Source organism: Anopheles moucheti, chromosome X (assembly GCF_943734755.1).
Source record: "Anopheles moucheti chromosome X, idAnoMoucSN_F20_07, whole genome shotgun sequence".
Classification (NCBI taxonomy): domain Eukaryota; kingdom Metazoa; phylum Arthropoda; class Insecta; order Diptera; family Culicidae; genus Anopheles; species Anopheles moucheti.
In genome coordinates this window covers 1273810-1295693 of record NC_069142.1, presented here as the reverse complement: position 1 = coordinate 1295693, position 21884 = coordinate 1273810, and the positions used below count along the sequence as shown (strand labels likewise).

General features: G+C 41.3%; 2 protein-coding genes across 6 annotated transcripts; one reads left to right on the top strand and one right to left on the bottom strand.

Moving 5' to 3' along the window:
• Nucleotides 1-214: 214 nt before the first annotated feature.
• On the bottom strand, nucleotides 215-17221 carry LOC128306461 (histone deacetylase 4). The gene is made up of 12 exons (XM_053043983.1): nucleotides 16659-17221; nucleotides 5466-5593; nucleotides 5288-5395; nucleotides 5045-5176; nucleotides 4890-4960; nucleotides 4593-4732; nucleotides 3798-3941; nucleotides 3100-3341; nucleotides 2599-3024; nucleotides 785-2506; nucleotides 403-707; nucleotides 215-303 (listed from the first exon to the last, which is right to left on the bottom strand). The coding sequence occupies exons 1-12, from the start codon at nucleotides 16675-16677 to the stop codon at nucleotides 243-245; spliced, it is 3498 nt and encodes a 1165-aa protein (XP_052899943.1). The 5' UTR covers nucleotides 16678-17221; the 3' UTR covers nucleotides 215-242.
• Nucleotides 17222-17955: 734 nt separating this feature from the next.
• LOC128306521 (rab GTPase-binding effector protein 1) lies at nucleotides 17956-21816 on the top strand. Of its 5 annotated transcripts, none has more exons than XM_053044058.1 (5): nucleotides 17956-18113; nucleotides 18203-18387; nucleotides 18452-18729; nucleotides 18830-18937; nucleotides 19826-21816. In XM_053044058.1, exons 2-5 carry the CDS (start codon nucleotides 18222-18224, stop codon nucleotides 21182-21184), a joined length of 1911 nt encoding a protein of 636 aa, XP_052900018.1. In that variant the 5' UTR covers nucleotides 17956-18113; nucleotides 18203-18221; the 3' UTR covers nucleotides 21185-21816. The 5 variants fall into 5 exon arrangements, with proteins under 5 accessions (XP_052900018.1, XP_052900016.1, XP_052900017.1 ...); XM_053044056.1 differs by having other exon boundaries at nucleotides 18830-18949; XM_053044057.1 differs by having other exon boundaries at nucleotides 18827-18937.
• The last annotated feature ends 68 nt before the right edge of the window (nucleotides 21817-21884 follow it).

Here is a 21884-nt window from a genome sequence, read left to right as displayed (position 1 = left end):
CCTCTCTTCTGTGTTTTGACGACGGTTTGCCTATCTTGGTGGCTTGACAGTTAACGTTCACGCAGAGTGAACCAACACACACACTATATATATGTTTATATATATATATATTCATATATATATATATATATATATATATATATATATATATATATATATATATATATATATATATATATATATATATATATATATATATATATATATATATATAATGTACATATATGTATCTATTATAACAATTATTTGGACTCATCTTGGTCCATCGGTTCCTCAGAATCTTCGCAAGACACATCAGATGTTCTGTGTATCCCATTGTATTTGTTGACCGGAAAAAGAGAAATGGAAAATATCATAAATGAAAACAAGAACAAATCGCCTTTTACCAGTTACGACCATTACCTCTTCAGGGACTGCATCGAGAGCCCCGCCATCGCGGTAACAGTGTCCGATTCCTCTCTTTCGCTGCTGTGCGCCTGCAGAGCGGATAGTCCGACGGTATGAGCAAATCGCTTGACGCATGGCCAGTGTGACACCTGAATGGCGATCGTTTTCTGCAGCGTTTCGATTGCCGCCTGACAGGGTGGCCGTGCCAGTTCGGACGGTGCGATTGAGGAGGTGCTTTCACCTAACAGTGCCCTTACGCACTCTTCCGCAGAATCGCAAATTGCAGGCAAATCGTAGCCTCCCTCTAGCGCGAGTACAATCTAGATGAAAACAACAACAAAACAAAGCATAACTCAGTACTTAATCATTGTAATGGATTAACAAAAAAAAACCTTACCTTGCCGTTCGCGAGTTGCATCAACTCACGCGTTAGATAACCAAAACAGGCAGGTGAAACGACATATCCACCGAGTGGTGCCGGATGTCCTATAGCAGCATCAAACCCGGCCGATACAAGCACAATGTCCGGGGCAAAATCACGCGCTATCGGCATTACGACGGTGCGAAATGCCGCCAAATACTCTGCATCTCCCAGCGGTGGATTGACGCCACCCGACCAGGCCACATTTACATTGTAACCGAGCCCGGTGCCAACGCCACACTCAGCCGGTCCACCCGTACCCGGAAAAAAATTACCATCATCGTGCCGATGGACCGACAGGTAGAGTACGGACGCGTCGTCATAGAATGCCTGCTGCGTACCGTTGCCATGGTGCACATCCCAGTCGACGATTAGGACACGACGCATTTCATGCGGCATTCGGTGTCGTAACAATCGGGCGGCCAGCGCTATCGAATTGAAGAAGCAAAAACCCATCGCAGCGTCCGCCTCGGCATGATGACCCGGTGGCCGTACCACGGCGAACCCGTTACGGTTTTCGCCCCGTGCCACCTTGTAGCTTAGGTCAATGACGCACCCTGCCGCCATACGAGCGGCCGCCGCCGTATGATGCTCGTTCCAGGTCGTATCCAAGTCGACACCAACACCACCGCAAGCGAGCCGAACGAAACTTACCCGACTCGTATCCACCTTCTGCCGATTAAGCTGACTGGTGCCGAACAGTAGCGCATGTCCTTCAGTGTGAACCGTCTGCAGTTCCTCCTGGGTGGCTTTGCGTGAACGCAGCTTGTCGCAGCGAATTGCCAACCCGGTACCGAGCAACCGCGCCCAAATGCTCTGCAAACGTCCGCTATGCTCCGGATGGTTCGCGTTGTCACCGCACGCACATACGTGTTTGAGCATCAAACTGTCGAAGGCAAGCCCGGTAGTGGTTGTACGGAGTTTTTGCTCGCGACTCGCCCCGATAATTGCTGACGCGGACGAGGAGGTAGTAAGTTGCAATGCCATCCCGGGCGGACTGCCGCAAGTAGAAGACGAGCCCGTCGCTGAACCGACCACCGCAGCCGTGGTGCCGGCCGCTGGCGCAAGACCCTCGTGCGTGTAGCTCAGCAACGATCGACTGCGGTTCTGCACGGTCAGATTTACCGGGGGCGGTAAATCGTCGTCACCACCCGCAGACGATTGGCCCGTGTCGGAGAACATGCTTTGCTGGGCCGTCTGATGACCGCTGCTTCCGCCCCCCATCGAGCTCAGATGCACTAGCGGGCTGGAGGAGGTGCGTGATAGGGGTCTAAGCAGGTTTGCCGCTGCTGTTGCAGCAGCAGCACCACCGCCGCCGCCAGATGCATGATGCGTGTAGGGATCTTCCAGCACCGATAGTTGTATCGAACGCCGCATAAACAGTTCCCGCTCGCGATGATAGTGTTGCTGCTGATGAATCAATTCAGAAAGATGCTTTTGCTGTTGTTGGGCAGTATGACTACCGAGCTCATCGTGCTGCTGGGGTAGAAGGTGCGATTGTGAGGTGCTTTTTATGACGCTGTTGGCTAGCACCGTTTTGGGTGGTTGCTTTTTGTCTGTTAAGTCGATCACTTCGTTCGATTCTACCTCTTCGCGCAGTTGCGGTTCCCGGTTGACGCAATTGGCGGCACGCGTAAGAGCCGTCTGGCGGATCTTTTGTTTCATCAACAAATGCTGCTCATACGCTTGACGTTCAGCCTACGAGGTGTAAAATAAGGTTAATATAATGTGTGTGAAAAACTGTTTTACTCATACCGCTTATTAGTGTGTAACAACGCGTCAATAGTTACCTCACTGTTCTCAAAGTGTGTCTGATTGATGTTCATCATGGCAGCCGCAGCTACACTGTTCGCCCCGGCCAACATTGGGTGTCCGAGCGGTAATGGTGCCGATTGCGTGCGTCCCAGTGGCCTATGGCCCTGTTTGTGCAACCGGGCTTGGGCTACGTGCGCATCCGTGATCGACGGTTGATGATGATACACGGTCGAACCACCGGGTCCGGCGGAATGTAATCCACCTGTCAGATGTACACGGTCCAAACCCACCACGCCACTGGCGGCTGCGGCCGCTGCTGCAGCAGCCGCTGCAGCCACAACATTTTGGCTGCACTGCTGTTCCGTAATGTCCAGCATTGGATTGACGAATGGTACACCGCTAGCACCTTGGCCGCCGATGTTGCCTATACCGAGGTGCGTCGGTCTGGCTGCGTTGATAGTCTTCAATTTTGTGATGAAACGATATTTAACTATTAGATATGAACAGTAAAAAGTGAGAAAAACAAAAACATTTACCAGATGAGCAACGGTGGCGGCTGACGAGCCAAGGTGAGGCCGACCAAGGGAAATGTTGGGCATCGACGGTGAGCTGAACAGTGACAGATCGTTGATACTGGCGCGGGATGTAACCGAACCGTACTGAGGATCTTCATTCTCCTCCTGTATCGGTGCATTGGTGGGTGAAGCACGGCTGCCCACCGTTGGTGGAGAGTTCGGGCCCGAATCGGTTGTGGTGACGTTAGCTGCAGCCGCACAATCTGAACAAATGGATAGGATGAGGTACAATGGTAATGAACATAGCTCGGCAGACAGAAACCCGATTGAAACAAACAAAGGTGACACAGAGATGTATTTACGCTAAATGCAGGCAATCGTGAGATCATGGCCAGCGACATAGATGGCAATAGAACTCTTAGCAATAGCAACTAAGATTACTGATGTTAGTCAAACGGTAATCACGCACACACGCACGCATTTTACGGAAAGGATATTCATTTTGATCCTTCTGGTTAGAAGCTAAGAGCCCGCTTTTCAATTGCGTAAAATGCTCACAAAAACAACTAGTATGGAAAACAACGAGTAGTAATTTTATCCTGTACGATTTGACTAGATCAATGCCCTTATTGACCTCTTGTCCTTTACAATGTTGATAGCCGCTGTATGAAACTGGAGATATTTAAGAAATATTGTAAAGTGTCCGGGACGATACGTACTTGTTTGCGCGAGCGCCTGGTTGTGTTGCTGCTTCTGGAGTCGGCGCAAACGCTCCTGCCGGCGGGCGGCCAGAGGCCCGTTTAGTGAACGCTTCTCAATCACGCGCTGTTTGAGGCGAATTTTCAGCAAGTTCGGTTCGGATGCTACGGCGGTAGTCAGTTAGTGAGTCAGTACTTCCGTATCAGTAAAAGCGGGAAAGTTGCCTTATATATATGTATATACAAATATATACATACATATATATATATATATATGTGGGTATAATATGTGGGTGTATATGTGTGAGATACAAATGAAGAAAGGATAACAATAATGGAAAAGGAATAAGGAAATAAATGCATGACAGGGAAAGAAAATCACTTCATAGCGTGAAGCTAGATTTCGTTGCACACATTTTTTAATTCTCTTTTTAAATTAAACTTCTAATAACAAACAAAAACATACTGAAAGTTAGAGAATGGATACTGTTAAGATTTTATGAGCAATTCCATGCAAACTCGAACATCTCAATGTATTTTCCTCTGTACTCTGTAATTCATAATTAACACGAACTTTGGTAGCAATAGAGTCACAAAACATTTTTGCGCTGCGGTTTGCTGCATTAATTCACATTCAAATGCTTGTACACACTCACACACGCACATGCAGGTATAAATAAAGAAATAAAGTACATAACACGGGCAATAATAATGAGCTACTCAAGAAATGAATACAGATCGTACGCTGCATCCGTTGAGTGTAGTACAATCTGGCTCGATTGTAGATGATACATGAAAAACCAAATGAAATCTTACCGGTTTTGCGGAGTGGAAAATCTGGATCGTACTTCGAGATTGAACTCGGCGGTGGAGGGATTTTGTAAGGATGGGAACTAACAGCCGCTGCAACGGCACCGCCAGGGAGCGATTCGCCGGATGATGATTTCACGACACCCCTGCAAATAGGGAACAGATTAATGCTCAAGTTATGAAAACTTAGTTTTAAATTATAGTAAATATAGTTTCACATTTCATAGAATATTGTGTGCTTAGGAATATTATGGGTCGTGACAAAAAAAAAAGTCGCACGATCGGTTTTTGAACGTAATTTACCAATTTCTGTATGGCAACGGTGAAGATAATCCGTTCGATGCTGCGGCCTGTTTTTTCTGTATTAAGAAAGTCTGTAAAAATAGCAAAAATTTAATTTATTAGCTAGTAGTTAGTGGTAATGTTGCTTATAGTGTGATCGCTTGTCGCGTACGTACTTGCAGCTTTTGTTTCACCTCCGAGCTTGCGTTTGCACAACATTCATGTTTCTCTTTGCGCTTGATTGCTTCGCGTTCTCTTCGTTCCCGTTGTTGGGCTGCTTCCTCCGCCATCTTTTGATCGCGTAACTCCTTGAAAACGTAGATAACAAAAACCAGAAACAAAACATATTAAGAATTAAATCCGATGTATATCGATAGCGCAACGCAAGAAAAGATGTACGAACGGCAAAGATTAATTACCTGAAATTTGTGCTCCAACTGCTGCCTATGCTGCATCTCGAGTTCCTTATTCTTCTCCTGGAACGCATGCCAAAGTTTTTGCTTCTCTAGCTCTTGCTCTTTTTGAAGCTGTTTACGAGCGAAAAGAGATATTAGCAAATGTTCTAGAATAACAGGCAAATAATTTCATTCCGCTTACCTCCAAAATCTGCTGGCTGATGTCTGCCGGGGCCGTTATCTGTGACGATGAGCTACTGTTGAGAGCGATACCGGTGTTCGGTACGACTAGTACTCGGTCTCTTCCCATGGTCGAATCACGTGCCATTTCTAAAAAAAAAAAATAGCATGGTTTCATTAGAGCTTGCGACTACTCAAATCCAACACCGTACTCATATATTGCACGTTTTTCATTCAATTCATTGTATAAGATGTTTAGAATTGCGAGATCAAATGTTGTACATGGATTAGGAAGAAAAGCAAACCCACCTCATTCGAGAGGTCTTGTATTTCGATACACTGGATGTTGAAATTCCAAAGACTTGGAAGGATGCGAAAAATGCCAGGATATGTAGTTGCGGTAATAAGTGAACACATAAAAAACACACGCTTCCCACGAACACACCCGCACCATCATGTAGGTGTGTGGGTCTATGTGTGGGCGTTGTGTTGAGTGCTTCATATACGCAATAAAATAAAAGGTACGCCTGGAGAAGCTATTTTTAGTCATAAATCGATAGACTCTGCCCTTTAAACCATGCCAATGCGCTAGCACACCCACCAAGCCGCGCTCCCCAGCTTCCCTTCCCCCGATCCGCCTTTGCTATTCCGTCATCGCGTGTTGGTGGAGTGTCTATTAGCAATGTAGTTCCGAACATGCCATCAACAATTCCGAATAATGGTAAGGATGGAAATGTCGATTGCAAGAAATATGCGTGAAAAATGTTTGTGTGCCTTATATTATACCTTCCTTCATACATTTCCGACAAAAAAAGATAATTGTAGTATAATACGGTTTGCTGTTCTATCTTATATTCCATCGTCTCTTTTGTAGTGCATTGGGGCATAGGAAACATAAATAACTGCAAAGGAACTTTCAGAAAAACTTATAGAAAATATGTAGATATTGGCTTGTCATTAGTTTAGATGTAGCGAACTACATTAATAATTTGAATAACATTAACGAAAGGTCTCATAATTCTACGATCTGTGTTCTGAAACCAATTTTTACATTCTTACTAGATTCATCCTAACAGAATAGGTGTAAATCAATCGGTATGTTTCTTAGGATTTTTATTTATATCATCTCCATAACTGTAGCTCATTGAAATGACAACATTAGCGTTTTTCAATTATTTGCGTTTAGCGTCCTGAATGTGCTGGATTACTGGCTGGATACCAACATTGAATGCAAGCCACTTCCGTAAATTATCAACATCAGTAGACATTTGTTATAATAAGGGACATGTAGGTTGCTAAAAATGATCTAAATCAAAGAACATACAGTGTATGTATGGTCGGCCAAGGTCAAATACCATATCCATGCAAATGCCTGTTTAACCGAATGTCTATATATAAACTCAGCGCAAATCCCCTAGAGGGTACACAATAAACACACAAGAAAAGTGTGTGGAATAGAGAAAGAAAGCACGGAAGAGAGAGATATTGCAGAAAATAGGGATTCGTTTCTAAATTCGAGTTTGAAATATGCAGAATATTATAGAAAATTTGAATGATACCTAAATATTTAAGTGCAGCAAAACCGAATATAGGTATACTCTTATCTTTTCTTACACGATGACTATAATATGCAGGTGTTTATTCTTTTCAAAAGCATAACAAATGTATATTCATCAAACCTTGTTAATTGATCGAAGTCAGGCGTTGTACGGTATATGCATATGAATAAAGGTGACTTAAACGCTGCCTTACAATATTCTAATAGGGGATTATCGTTTGTGACGGATATACCTTACCAGTTATCGCCATAACACATCACCTGCAATCTACCCTAAAGCAGAAGCAATGAGGCACATGCGTTATTACTTCTACATTATCTAAATTACACAAAGAGTGATTGTGTATGTGTGTGCGAGAGAGAGAGAGAGAGGTACCGGAGTGTTGACGCGTTCTCCAGCATGGTTCATAAACATTTCACTTTTTCTGTTCCGTTAAAGTTCTCTCTTATATTATATTCTCCACGTTTGGTTGCTGAGTGCGTGTGTAAAACCATCGAATGTGTTGATTGTTGTTGAACGTGTTGCTGCTATACTGTTGCTAATGTTGATAGGAGGTATGACGCACGCAAACAACGAAACACACATCAACCACACTGCCATAACGTCTGGTTCTATTTCTTTCAATCATCACACACCACTATCATTATCTTAAAAACTGTTTCGCACCTTTTTTGCTTGGCGTTCGTGTGTTTCTCACTCTGGTTGCTATTTACATCGCTTCCGTTATTCGTTCGCATGAGTTTTCGTGCAAAATTATCATTCGCTAGCTTAAATACGTCCAGCATAATTAGCGCTTCATCGTTTGTTGTATACTCCCACACAACACAATTCAATATTTAACATTCTGGAGCATTACATCGATCAAATCTCCAAAATAAACCGTGACGGCAGGTTTCTCCCTTAATGGACGCAATGGAACTCATACATATAAGCTGCCGAGCGCGCACGCACACCTAGCATTTTTTTTCTATTAAGTAGAAGTTTCATTTCATTTCGACTCCAGCAGATTGCTCCTATCCCTATGTTCGCTACGGAGAATACGTCCCTTTTCGCTCTCTACTGGACTATTTCTCGGTAACTCTTTATTCGTCTCTCTCTTTATCTCTCTCATGTTCACTCTCCTGTTTATACACCAGCTGTGGGGCCACGCATACTTTTCCCACAATGGGTTTAATACCGATTTTAAGTTAGAAAAATAAATGTATGGAACGATCTCGATCACGGATTGATTCCTTAATGTTAGGTGACATATACATAAAATTCACACTATGCTCAACTATCTTCGTAATTCGATGTTGAACTTACGCGTTTACCACATTCAAAACAATACACACACATTGTGCGTGTAAACAGCACAGCAAAACTTTCATACCGAACGCATTACCAACATTCTTATCAATCCGCATGCACCGTAACACAATAACTTCTGTCTTTAGATGTACCGGTAGTATTTTAACTCAGTAAATTTCGCATAATTGATAACTATTTCTCATAAAATAGTAGGAAGGTCAGGGACCATCAGAATAAAGTTCTGATTAGGAGGATATTGAGGAGATTATGGAGGATGAGTAGATATTAGGAGAAGGGCCAACAATACATGTAATCTTCTTAATTTTACAAGCCTATGTAGGTTGTGGACTGATTTACTTATTGGTTGACGTATAACGTTATAACGTAATTATAAATTCCAGTTTTCATAGAAATGAAGTGTCAAGAACTGCATTCTTGCAAATCGTTGTGCAATATTTGTAATATATGCAAGCCAACGAGACATAGAGCAATAACCGAACAATGTAATTAAACATTGGGACTGATGGGCCTGCACTGCACTACGTGTTTAAATAATTCACTACAGCTGGTTGCTTAGCATCCGATTTATGACCAAGAAGGAAATATGTATAATTATCTGTATCAGAATGTACATATCTCTCAAAAAATGCTTTTAGTAATGGAAACTTTCCCTTTAGTAGTGGAAACTTAAAAGTCGAAAATTTTAAACAATTTCGTACTTCATGTAAAGATTGAAGTGGGTTGCGAAACTTTCAATCCATTGTTGATGTGGAAATATTATCGATGATTGGATGTTGCAACTTGTCTAAAAGCTCTTTAAGATATATTCAAAACCAGAGTGAATGAAATTAAAGAAATAAAAATTCCCCGATCTAATTCCCTAACAAATGTTAAATGTCACGATTGCTTCGCTCTTGTTCATTGTTGGTCTTTCTTTTAATGCATCGTCTCAATAATTCTGCAATAAACAAAAATTAGCTGTGGAAAAGCGTTTCTTCCAAAGATGTTTTGTTGCAAACAAGTATTTTATTTCCTAATATTTTGGAGGTCCACTAAGTAACCATTGGGTCATGTAAAAATAGATTTATTCCACACCCTGAGGCACAAGATCGATCGAATGGCAACACGGCGCATTTGCTTCATGTAGTATTGGTTGCATTCATAGGCAAAACAAATGAAAATTGTTGTCTATTTATGTTTACTAAAAGCAAACCAATACTAGTGTTGCACAACTGTAACCTGCTGATCGCTGTGATAAGAGTTAAAAGCGATTGGTTTCGTGTCCGTTCGAATGTTTTGCACTAGGAATGATTGGTTTTCATAAGCTATTAATGAAATCTAAGGCAAAGTTCTAGCACACTCCAGGCTAGCGTAAGTTCTGAGACACTACTAAATATACTGCGTTTGATTGGAAGGGTTAATGCGATTAGTTCGCGAATTGTGTTATTATTTACATCCACCGAAAACAAGAATGCACAAGTTGCACAAGTTGCAAGAATAAACTAAAACTTCGTTCTTGATGAGTCCCTTCACGTCCCTGTTGTTTCTGGCAGATCAAATTATAGTCATATTGTTATTTTAAAAACATTTAAAAATCTTCTACTTAAGTGGTACTAACACGTCAGTAGAACAAAACCTGCCATTTTTGGCTTTCTTCGCTATTATTTCTTCGTAGTTGAATAGTCAATACGACACATTAAAACTGCAAATATCATGAAAATAAATAGTGAAGTGATACAATTTCTGCAATAATAATTGCTGTTTTAAAATTAATCAAAAGAACAGATCATCGCATAACAACTCCCACAGCAAATTTACAAGACACAAGACAGTCGTACCACGACTAAAAGCTCGTCATTTGCTTTCCTCAATAAAAAAAAACAACTGATGTGCTAAATGTGAATAATAATTATTCCCGAGACGAAATGATTATTATTAAATACAATCCGGTAATATAGCAGAAGGTACTGTTGTGGTAGTACACACGCTTTGGTGTACCAATACAAAGCCGAGAACCGTTAGGCTAGTCGAAGCGAAACAGCCAACAACGCATTCGGGGGATCTTGTCTTTTGATATGTTTTGCGTTCAGCTCTTGTGTTAGGTGAATCTTGTTTGGTTCGGTTGCAGGATTTTTTTGGTATCGGAATCCGGAACGAAGTGTTGGTTAGGCTGATAATTGTCTAGTAGCCATATATGGGGAAGCAGCACCGCTCAGGTCAGATAGTTCCTTTCACTCAAAAGCTACAGGGCAGTGGAATGCGAAAGAGTAGCAGAATAGGCAATGCGAAATGACCGAGTGAGCAAGCGAAAAACAACATTCATTCCCCCCAAAATGCCCCAGCAAACAGCAAGAGAGAAAGAAAGGGAGGACACAATCAAAAGAGGAGAAAAATGTACACGCACACAGACACAATTGCACGCACATGAAAAAATTAGACGAGAAGAAAGTTAAATCTTAATATTGGCTCGAATCCGCCGTTCTCACGCACCATGGAGCACATAGAAAACAACAACACCAACTGTTAGTAAAACTTTAAAGAAAATGTGACACTTTTCCGGCACGCGACACGTCTGATCGTTTGGAGCGTACTACTGACAATACGCACACGGAAACGACTGCGATCAACATGTAGCCCCACGCTCTCGATATCACTCGTGAGAGCCCGCACCACTCAACATAGCCCGGTAATCAGTGAGCACCTTCCACCAGAGCTATCCGATAGAGAGATAACTGCGCGAGGCGTCAAGCAAGCAAAAGAAAATAAAACGAAATGGAGCATAGAAGAATGCGCTGCACAATACAGTCCTGTAAAACTGCACACATATATGTAGGTATATACGTCTTGAAGGATATAAACAGTGTGACCAAGTGATGAAGTAGGGTGGAAGTTATATTTATTGGACCAATGGTGGCAATCAACGATGCACTCAAACAAGTTCTATTCGGTTTTGGAGATGTTTTAGAATAATAAACAAAGACTCTTTTAATTTCTAATACTTGCTTGCGTTGGCGATTCGTGGTGCACGCGTTGAGTTTTCGAATAACCCTCGCACATAAAAAAACGCACACATACATGCTCACAGAGCGGATTACCATTCGGTGTTCCAATCACATACCAATAGCCGAAAGCCCACTTTGGAATAAACTAACCATTCATACGACGCGCATGCACGTGGTGAGATAGAGTAAACGAGCAGCGGGAGAAAAGTTTAGTGAGCTACTACTGCACTGCTACGCAATGGCCCAGTGGAATGATAAATGATAGGCAATGTAGCAATATGCAACGACTGTTTGCTGACACTACATATTGTACCGAAATCAGTACCAATAGCAAACGGCAACTACTCAATTCCTACTCTATTACCCTCAGTGTTTTCTATGCTGCGTTTTAACTCTTACTCTGCCTGACTCCTTGATTGTTCTGCGTAGTGCTCAACTTGCGATTTGGGTGTTTTGTGGATTTTCAAACTAAAAACCCCAAATTTTCCACATGGAGCCTCAGAATGAAAATGGTTTGCTACTACTACTTTGCCTGCTAGGATAGATAGGATTATTCGTGCCTTTGGGCTATTTTTAATACTGAATTTGTGGGATTTTCGAAAGCAATATAACAAGTCAAGATTACAACAAGGAGTTTCTCGGACCAAGTCAACATTGTCGCCGTTAATCACAACAGCGTCGCTTTCAATGTCAACATGGTTCGACACTTACCTATATTTGCATTTATATTTTCACCAATGTTTCAGTGAAACTAATAGGTATCATGTTTGGTTCGGTAGAATCGATTTGATTTATGAAAGGTTGTTACCGTCGTTGAATACTGTTTGTATTGCAAATACTCATACCTAATTTTGAGCAAATTTTGTAAGGTTTTATATCAAAGGTTGATTATCTTCTTTAGAGTTCATTTGAAGAAAATTGCATAGTATTTTTACTATATCGAATGATATACCGAGTTCAAATGCAGTACAAATATGTCGCGCTGTTTTACGCGAATCTCAAAATTTTGATAGTTTAATGTTATGTGATTAATGTTGTACGTAAAATTAAAATTTTCAATTGAAAAATTCAAATTTTTCTATAAATACGTTGCATTTTACTATTGCAAAATTTACGCGGATTTTAAAAATTTGACATGTCACGGAGTTTTGTAAGCAGAATTTAATTTTGAAATTGTCAAATTAATCGCCGCCATAACAGAAATTACATAAATAATTCACCAAAATATATTCATATAGTAATGATATTCTTTTAAGCATGCAGTTAGAGCAGCCAAAAAGTTGTAAAAGTTCATTGAATGAAAATTTTATCAAATATGAAACAAGGTACCAATAACAGTTTCTTAGTAAGTGAATATTCTTTAGAGGCTTCTGGATGAGTTCGTCTAAACGTTCGTCGCTTACTTTCTCTCTCTCTCTCTCTCTCTCTCTCTCTATCCATCTCGCCTACACATACATACACTTTCTCTTTCTCTCTATATATACAGGCATTCCCCGAGATACGCGGTTCCTCTTATACGCGGATTCGGAGATACGTGGTTTTTGAAAATTTGACAGATGAGCTAGTTTATAGCACAAAAGCAAAAAGGTAAAAATTGGTCGAAAATACCTTTTTTGTCACATGAAACATTTCTTTCTAACTTATTTTAATGTAATCTTTCTAAAAATTCTTCTGATTCGCTGCATAAATTAAGTACAGAGAAGGATTGATTGTTTGATCGTCCGATGTCACTTACATGCTACACGGTAGTGATTTAAATGTACAGGCAGTTCCCGAGATACGCGGTTCTTAATATACGCGGATTCGGAGATACGCGGTTTTAAGAAATTTGACATCTGAATTAGTTTATAGCACAAAGTCTAAGCAAAAAGGTGAAAAGTTGGATGAAAATAACTACCTAAGTCATATAAAATATTTGTTGTCAATTCATGCTAACCTTTTCTTTCGAACAGTCGCCTGCATTGCTGAATAAATAAAGTGCAGAGAAGGAAGTCAACTATGTAAGAATGAAGTATAAACGATTTTACTCCCGGATTCGACTTACGCGGAACTATACGGAGCTATAGCAGAACTCACCTAATCTAATCTTTGACACATTAGAACCATTGGAAGATCGATCTAGTCTTCCAATCATAAAAGACCAAATTATTACGAATATTGGAACAAGAATTTGAACCATCACTCAGAGTGTGGGAGTTCCCACGTGCGTACTGGAGCAATATGATAACAAATCGATCGCAATTTCTACATCCTAATGCGTGTTATTAAAATTCGTTGTGAGTTCAAACTTACGAACACTCATTCCACTTAACCATTCAGCAGTGGAGTCTTTGACGACTTAAATTAGGAAGCTAGAAGATTAGAAAGAAATCATTCATTCAATTGAACGAATATTGAGCAATCAATTGTAACCAAGTTTCAATTTCTTGAAGGATTTTTTTTCCATCTGTCACCTTAGCAAATTTGAGTACAACTTAGACAATGCCACAGGGGCGGTATCATTGAGCCCTGGCTGGAATTGCAACGGACGATCACGGAAACCAAGTGTGAGCAAAGCAGGCAAAAGAACAGTAATAAAATGTTCGCAGTAGGTATCCAATTCAATTAGATCCTTTTGCGGATACAGCAAACAACACACAGAAAAGGGATATGTAGCAAAAGACAACCGCACGCTGGCAGATGGCGAGAGTTGTTATGGTGTACCGTGTTGAAGTAAAAATGCGCTCTCTTATGGCACGTCCCAACAATTCCTTTCCCTCCGTTCGGAGCCTTAGTTTACGTTAGCGCAGGGATTGCTACTGCTACTGGGCGGTGGACGTGAGCCGCTTTGTGTAGTATATGGCTGTGTGGTGAATACTATGTATTGTGAAAAAGGCTATTAATAGCTACTGCGCCGTATCGGTTTGCGCACTTGTTGGCATTTATAAATATAACTAAGATTTTCCACCAACCCCTCCCTATGCGCTGGTCTCCTGTCTTAACTCCAATCACACCGTACCGCGCTCAGCAAACGGTAATAACCGTTCCATCCAACAACTTTCTCGTTCATAGTACTTTCTTTTTCCAGACATTCATTTGTTGTTATTTTTTTTTATAACAAAACAAAAAGAACGGACCTCATGCGGAATACAGAGCAACATGCATGCGGTATTGTGCCACTTTGTTCTTAACATCTGTGCACTCCCGTTCTACCGTCTCCGTATCCCGCTTCCTGTTTCGTTGGAGGGTCATTTAATCAATATGGGTATTGCTACCAGATAGCATCCATATCAGCCACTTTCCCGCCAATCAGTGTAGCAAGACCTAATATAAAGCCATTCGATACATCGGCTTTCTACATTAGCGAATCCTGTACCTTGCTGTGCTGGATTCCTGCATTCGTATTTTTTTTGCGCATACTCGTTCGTCATCTACCATCTATACTTATTTCATCTTCTTTTGCACCGAGCCTCACTGGGGCAAAATTCAAAATGCAACATCCCGGAAGCCGGAAATGAAACATCCTGTGGTATCAACAACGACAGCGGCAGAACACAAGGCGTTGCATCCATTATCAACATACACAAACACGGAAAGTCCTAATTCATGGTGCAGGCGCGGTTAACGTTATATTGGTTGTTATAAATAAAACGACAACACAAAATGAAACACGGTTTCTTTTTTTGCAGCCTTCGCGGCTCCGCTGAAAAGAATGTTCGCTTCGACCGGATAATTGTATATGTGGGTGTCAGCGCATCTAGTTAGATTTTAATTAATGTGTTCAATTGGATTCATTACAGATATACGAAGACAATCGTTCATGCAGTCGCAATCACAATCGTGTATGCAAAAAATAAAAATCGTTATATAGAGGTTATTGTCGGCTTCATCTATTCAGTATCATTTTTGAAACGAACTCCCTAACGGAAATCGGCAAAAAAGCAGCAGATACAGTGAGTGTAAGTACACGATATCATTCATGTACGTTTTCAACAGCAGGAGAAACATGAACAGTTAAACATGAAGTACGATACTTGAGAAAGTAAAACAAATGTTATAAATGGTATCCACAGCCATGATGAATTCCAATTAATTCTATTTGCATCGCGTATGTAGGCAACGGGAAACAAATAATAAATTTGACTCCTGGAAGAATGTGGAGCCTTGCTGCTGCCTACGCACCGACACAGATGGATGTATAAATCCTTCGGTACGATTGTTTATTTTGTTCATGTTTAAAAATATATCATTGAATATAAATTGAAATTACAGCGGACTCATCGCAACTTTTCTCGTTAAGCGTTTGTTTGAGGTGAAACAGATGTATAAAAACGTTTTGTATTTCTGGACTACATCCCAACAAATGCAAATTCAACATTACTGGGCTGTTCCTCCACGGAAGGCATTGCACATAATTGTATGTAATATTTATTTTGTATGTTATGCAAATTGCTATTATCAGTCCAATCTGAATCCTTTATTAGCCCAAAGCTATACTATTTATTTTGATATATATATATATATCAAATATATATATATATATATATATATATATATATATATATATATATATATATATATATATATATATATATATATCTGTTTATTGAAGAAGCGCTTCGATATACGTGGCCAGAAAGATTAGACGACTGAAACGGCACGACTAAAATTAGAATCTCACTATTTGCTGATTATTGCCAAGCGCGCTATAAATACCGCGCGGGAAGAAAAAAGCATAGGAAGCATGGTGGGCAATCATAGAATAGAGACAGAGGAAGGTGCAATATGGGTGGACGCGCCCGCATGGGAAAGCGCGAGATAGAGAGCGACAAAAAAAGAGAGAGAGAACAAACAGTGTAACAGCGAACGAGCAAGTGAAGAGGAGAGGAAAAAAGAATAAATAAATTTCGTTCGACAATCCCTATTTTTGGCATCCTTTTTTCATAAACGAATTTTGCGAATATCGTTTATGCCCCAACTGTACCGCGTGCGATTGGTTGGGCTATCGTTTGGTGTACCTGAGCGATGGGTTTATCCTACTCCAACCGTACCGTAATACCTTTTCCTAAAGTCTTCTACTCGTTGCGCATATTGCTGTGCACGTGAAACCCCGCTTAGCTATATTTACATGCTCCTTAAGCACTCGACAGACCTCCAAGCTCAGTCCAACAGCATCATCTTCGACGTCGTCGCCACGGCATCCCTGCCCAGCATGGGCCTGGGAAAACAACCATAACAGATGATTGAACTGAACCCATTGAAGGTCCAAAGAAATTTTGTCCTACCGTCTTGTTTTGTTGCACAGCAAAATGCAACATTCTTTGAGCACATGCGATGGTTTGGGAATGGTTTAAAACTATGCAGAACTACGAACAGATTACTCACCTTTAAAGAAACTGTGCATTGTTTCGGCAGTTTAGTGGCTTTTTCTCCAAAATCCTGTCGACTCCACTGCGGTCGCTTAATTTAATGTTTTTTTTAAGAAACTGTTTGAAGGACGCAGATTGGTTACGTACGCCACATTTTGCCGAGTAGCGAACAACTTTACAGTAACTCGCAAGTTAGGTTAGGACCGTAAGTCGAAACACGTTCCGCTCTACGCTGGGATTGTATCCCACCAAATTCTTTTCCTAGGCAGTGCGCAAAATATTGGGTGATCGAGGCGGAACCGAACGAAGCCTCAGATAGTCTTGTGAAAACTACGATGTGCTTAATGTGTATAGTGCGTTGTAATAATAGGCTGTGTAGATACCGCGTCGTCCGCGCCTTTTATCTGACACTAGTTGAGCTCTATCGGCAAATCGGAAGAAGCAGCATGACTGTTTCCCTACAGTAGTAGCATAATCTCTGAATGTGTTCACTTCCGGTGTATGCTAAACATAGTAAAGGACAGCGGCCACTGGACTACGGCTCCGGCCTTAGACGACGTAGTAGCTTTTTCTGCTGATTCTACACCTACAATACTCTACCGAGCAGATAGTTTTCGGGCAAGATAGGAAACGTATGACCTGTTGTTCGCAACTTCTCGCACACTAGGCAGGATCAATCCAATCTTTGAGGTTCGCTATTTCGATACACCATGCTAGCGTGAATGCCTAGACTTGACGATAATTCATAACAGGAAAAAGTACACTAGCGTGCGCGATTTTCCTATTTGCCACAACACTCTTTTCCACTACACTCACTCTAAAATTGCAACTTTATGATGATCTAGAAAGATATTTTTCGTTGTTTATTGTGTCTGCTTGTTATCAAAAAGGAATCCAAGTGTTTTCATGCTGTCAAAACGATTGCTGCGATGACCAAGGTTGCTACACAATCAACAAGTGGGCCGACGGCCCCTCTCTGTACGCGCTCGCTGTCAAGGTTGCTATATGCAGCTCGCTTGGAAAAGATTTTGTAAAAAAACAACAATACATGATGCAATCACATTAGCTAAAACGTTACCTTATAGTTTTCAATTACCATTTTCACATAAAGTTTATGTCAAAGTTGTGATAAAGGTTTACTGGTTTCAACCATGTTATTTTTCGATGACTCGATGGTTAAATTTTCATTTATTATTTCTCTATGCTGAGGAAATTTTTGTGTTTCGCTTTTGTTGAAACCAATTCTGTTTATCGTCCTACAACCGTAAAGTTAAAACAGCAATAACTCATGTACATCTAGTTGTGCATTTCGGTAGCTGGGCTTGCTACATCACGTTCACAGAAGTTGTGAACATTGCGAGCCTGTTCGTCATTTGACGTAGGGAAAGGAACAGAAAAAAATAACGAAAACCTTCATATAAGCAATTTTCGTTGTGCCGTTCTGGTGTAGCCCGGTTTCAACGGATGAAAGGTAAACATTAGCGTTTTCGTATTCATTCTTTGAATTTTTTACAACACACTTATACACAATACTGTTGATCTTTCTACTGATATCTTAAGAAAGTTGAATACTTCTTAGATGGAGAGCGAAAGGGATGAAACGGAACCGCCGACCGGATCTGCTACTGCAACGGAAGCAACTTTGGCCAGCCAGAACCAAAGTGCCCATAAAGAGCTACTGCGAATGCGAGGAGAATTCAACCAACAGCGAGCTCGAATGAAAGAGTTATACCTTGCCAAAGAAAGTAAGTAACGGGTATGTGTCCGTGTCGGCAAAATTTTATGTTTTGTTGCAATGTTGTTCCGTAGATGAATGCAAACGGCTTGCAAGCGAATCGGCTAATACGCGAAAAGAGCTCGAAGAAACTAAAGCACAGCTTATGATAATGGAGTTTAGCAGGGAAAAGGATGCGGAAGAACAGCGAAATAAGGTCGAGGACGAGAACCGTACGCTGAAGCAACTGGTGAATGAAACATTGGACGAGTCGTCCATAATGCGCGAATCGGTAAAACAGATGAATGAAGAAAATTCCCGGCTCATGGATGAGATTCGGCAGCTCAGGGAGGAGCTTGCGGATAGCAACCAAGTAGGTTATGTTCAGGTTATAAAGCATTGCTAAACAGCTTTTTCCTGGTTTTATGGGGGGTTTCTACACATTTATGTCTTTATTTCTCTCTTTGGAGAAGGTGTCGCCTAGCCTTGCTAAAACAGTGCAGCAAGCGAAGAAAATAATACTCAAGCTCGGTGCAGCCGATTCAAATAGCTGCGACAACCTGGAAGATTCAATGCGGAAGGTAAAGAAATATGTACGTATGTATGTGATCGGATAGGAACGAATGTTCGATTTTATTTGTTTAGTATGAACCCATTTTTGTTTGCCAAACTGTGTAGAACGTACCCGTGAACCCCGTATTGATCGTTGCTTGATTTGTGTGATACACAAGTATGTGTGCCTTCATGCCAAACATCCGCTTTCCGCCTGTTCCTGCAAAGCCATGAAAGCTATCCAACCATGCAAAAACGCCAACTGTCATAATCAACTATCAACGCGTCTAGAGTAGGGCGCTCTTCGTTCATAGCATGAATCAGTTTGAAACAGTTTAGACCTTCTATTTCGCGATGGACCCTTCAGCAACAGTGGATGTGGTAAGAGAAAAATGTGATTGATAACAGTGATAAGAACAGTGGATTCATTCGTAGCTTATTCCCTATATCTGAGGTCTGCCTTGTTGGGGATAAATCGAATCTAATCATAACATTAAAACATCCCCTAACGAATGAATGTTTTACTGCCTTGTGCGCGTGTGTGTGTATGTGTGTGTTCATGGCACAGTGTTTTTTTAAGTTCGTATGGTTTGTACAAAAATTGCTGGAATAAGCCAGCACTAGCACAGTTTAAAGCAAGTTTACAACATGATTTATAATTTCGATTTATTGATATCGCAGAAATTAAAGTATACATCATCACCACGCATGTACGGTTATATATTAGTTTGGATGAAATGAAAAAAATCGTTTGTTATTGTTTTTGTTGTTCCCGTTCATGTAACAACATTACACGCTCGATCATTGCGACGGAAATCTAAGGATCCGCTTGTTGCGGAACTAGTTGCTCACATTGAATGGTACAGCAATTGCAACAAATATATTAATCAATATATAACCGCCCATTTCCAATACAGGCCCAGGAAGATGCGGAAGTGCTGCGATCATTGGTAGTACCGCTGGAGGAAGAAATCAAGTCACTAAAGGAAAAACTAAGGCTCGCATTCGAAGAAATCGAAACGTATAAACGTGAACAAAATACAGATGGCGGACAAACGTCAGCCTTGATAGGAATGCTAAGCCCGGCCTGTCCAGTACAGGAGACACCAACGGCCAATGAGCACATAGTTTCACAGTCTTGCGAACGATGCGCTACCTATGAGGCGAATTTAGCTCGCCAGCAGGAGGAAGAAATAAAACGTACAACATCATGGGAAAAGAGCCTTGAGCGGCTGAAAGAACAAGTGGACAAAGAAGCGGCTCTGCGTGCCGATCTCGAGGTGCAGTGGCACAAGAAGCGCGAAGAGCACAAGAACGAGGTACAGAAACTTACCGAATGGTCCACTGAGACGGAACAAGCACTCGAGAAGCTCCGCCGAGAATATGGTCAGCTTAAGATAGCCTTGCGGGATGAGTTACAGAAACTAACACAAGAACGGGAGCACATTTGCTATAAATTGAACAGCCTCCAGCAGGACAACGACTTTTTGTCCGGCAAGTATATTGCCAGCTCGGACGCATTGAAGGACCAAGAAATTAACTTTCCCCAGAGCATTGAGGAACTACAAGAGCTAGTGTTGACGCTGCATGAAAATTTAATCGTAACCAAGGCGGGATGCGAATTTGCCGAACGTAAAGCACGAAGCATGCAAGATGAGGTGGCACTACTGCAGGAGCAGCAGCGCTGCCGTGATCGAGAGGCCAAAAAAGCGGAACAACATTATATTCAAAAGCAGCACCAGCTGTTTGATCAGTTACGCAAACAGGAACAAGATTTCAACCGGCTTGAAAAAGCACGCGAAAAGTTAGAACAGACCGATATCGAACAGCAAAGGAATAATTCGGATCTGCGTATGCAGATCATCGACTTGCAAGGCTACACTGAACGGCTCGAACGGCAGAACAATGACTTGCGCAGTAAAATGATGGTACTGCAGGAGGATCTAGCAAACAACGAGGCCGTGCAGAAAGATTTCGTCAAGCTGTCCCAATCACTGCAGATGCAGCTTGAAAAGATCCGTTCGTCGGACACACAGGTGCGTTGGCAAGACGACGACGACGTCGATCAGTGTCCAAACTGCAAAAAAGAGTTCACCGTTACGAGGCGTAAGCAGCACTGTCGACACTGTGGCACTATCTACTGTCAACCGTGTTTGTCCAAATCCGTACCTTCGGGGCCAAATCGGAAAGCGGCTCGGGTGTGTGACGTTTGTCATACGTTGTTAGTCCAGGACACGGCACCATACTTTAGCCGAGAACCTCCACAATCACCATAAATCGACCGAAGGATCCTCAGTTTAAACGATCACTGTGATGATTGAACGTTTGGTCATTACATCTGCGCCATGTAAAGGGATACATCCAGGCGTTAGATATTTACTTTCGATTCAGTACTACAGCCACTTTGAGAATCTGTCGTCTCATTACAAATACGCCCAACAAACATTTAACAGTGAATTATGCCGTGTGTAGTTGCAGAATGGCTGATTTAGTCATGGGCAACAATTTCGTAATTACAATATTATATTTTAGATGTATTTTTTATGTTTTAGACAGCACATTCTTCTTCCTATTTTGAATACTGTACATCTGGTAATATATACGGCGTATAGTGTAGCTTGTTTAAAGTGCAATCTGGTGATTTATAGCGACCTGCTGCTATTGTTGAAACCGATGCTTAACTCAGACTTAACTTGGATTAATACGATTACGTGTCAAAGACTAGACATTTTAAGCAGATAGTAAAGAGACGAAAGAAAACGTTTAGTTAAAGATGACCATTCCCTGGATCGGACGCCTTTTTGATTCGGTAACCTTTTCGTGTATAGTTGTATTTTCTTTGTTGAAATTTAAAAACGAATTAATCTGTAGTATGTTATTTGAAATAAAGAATTACTCTTCTGCACGATCAGTTCAGTTCTTATAGGCGTGCTGAAAGAAACCATTGTGCGCTTTAAGAAGAAAGTGAACATAATA

Bases quoted from the DNA above. Each gene is read 5' to 3' on its own strand.
- LOC128306521 (XM_053044054.1), top strand. From the start codon at position 18,222: ATGGAGAGCGAAAGGGATGAAACGGAACCGCCGACCGGATCTGCTACT. The intron at 18,730-18,826 runs GTAGGTTATGTT...CTCTCTTTGGAG, and splicing joins AGCTTGCGGATAGCAACCAA to AAGGTGTCGCCTAGCCTTGC. The intron at 18,950-19,825 runs GTACGTATGTAT...TTTCCAATACAG, and splicing joins TGCGGAAGGTAAAGAAATAT to GCCCAGGAAGATGCGGAAGT.
- LOC128306461 (XM_053043983.1), bottom strand. The intron at 3,942-4,592 runs GTAAGATTTCAT...CTACCGCCGTAG, and splicing joins TTTTCCACTCCGCAAAACCG to CATCCGAACCGAACTTGCTG. The intron at 2,507-2,598 runs GTAACTATTGAC...TACACCTCGTAG, and splicing joins CACACTTTGAGAACAGTGAG to GCTGAACGTCAAGCGTATGA.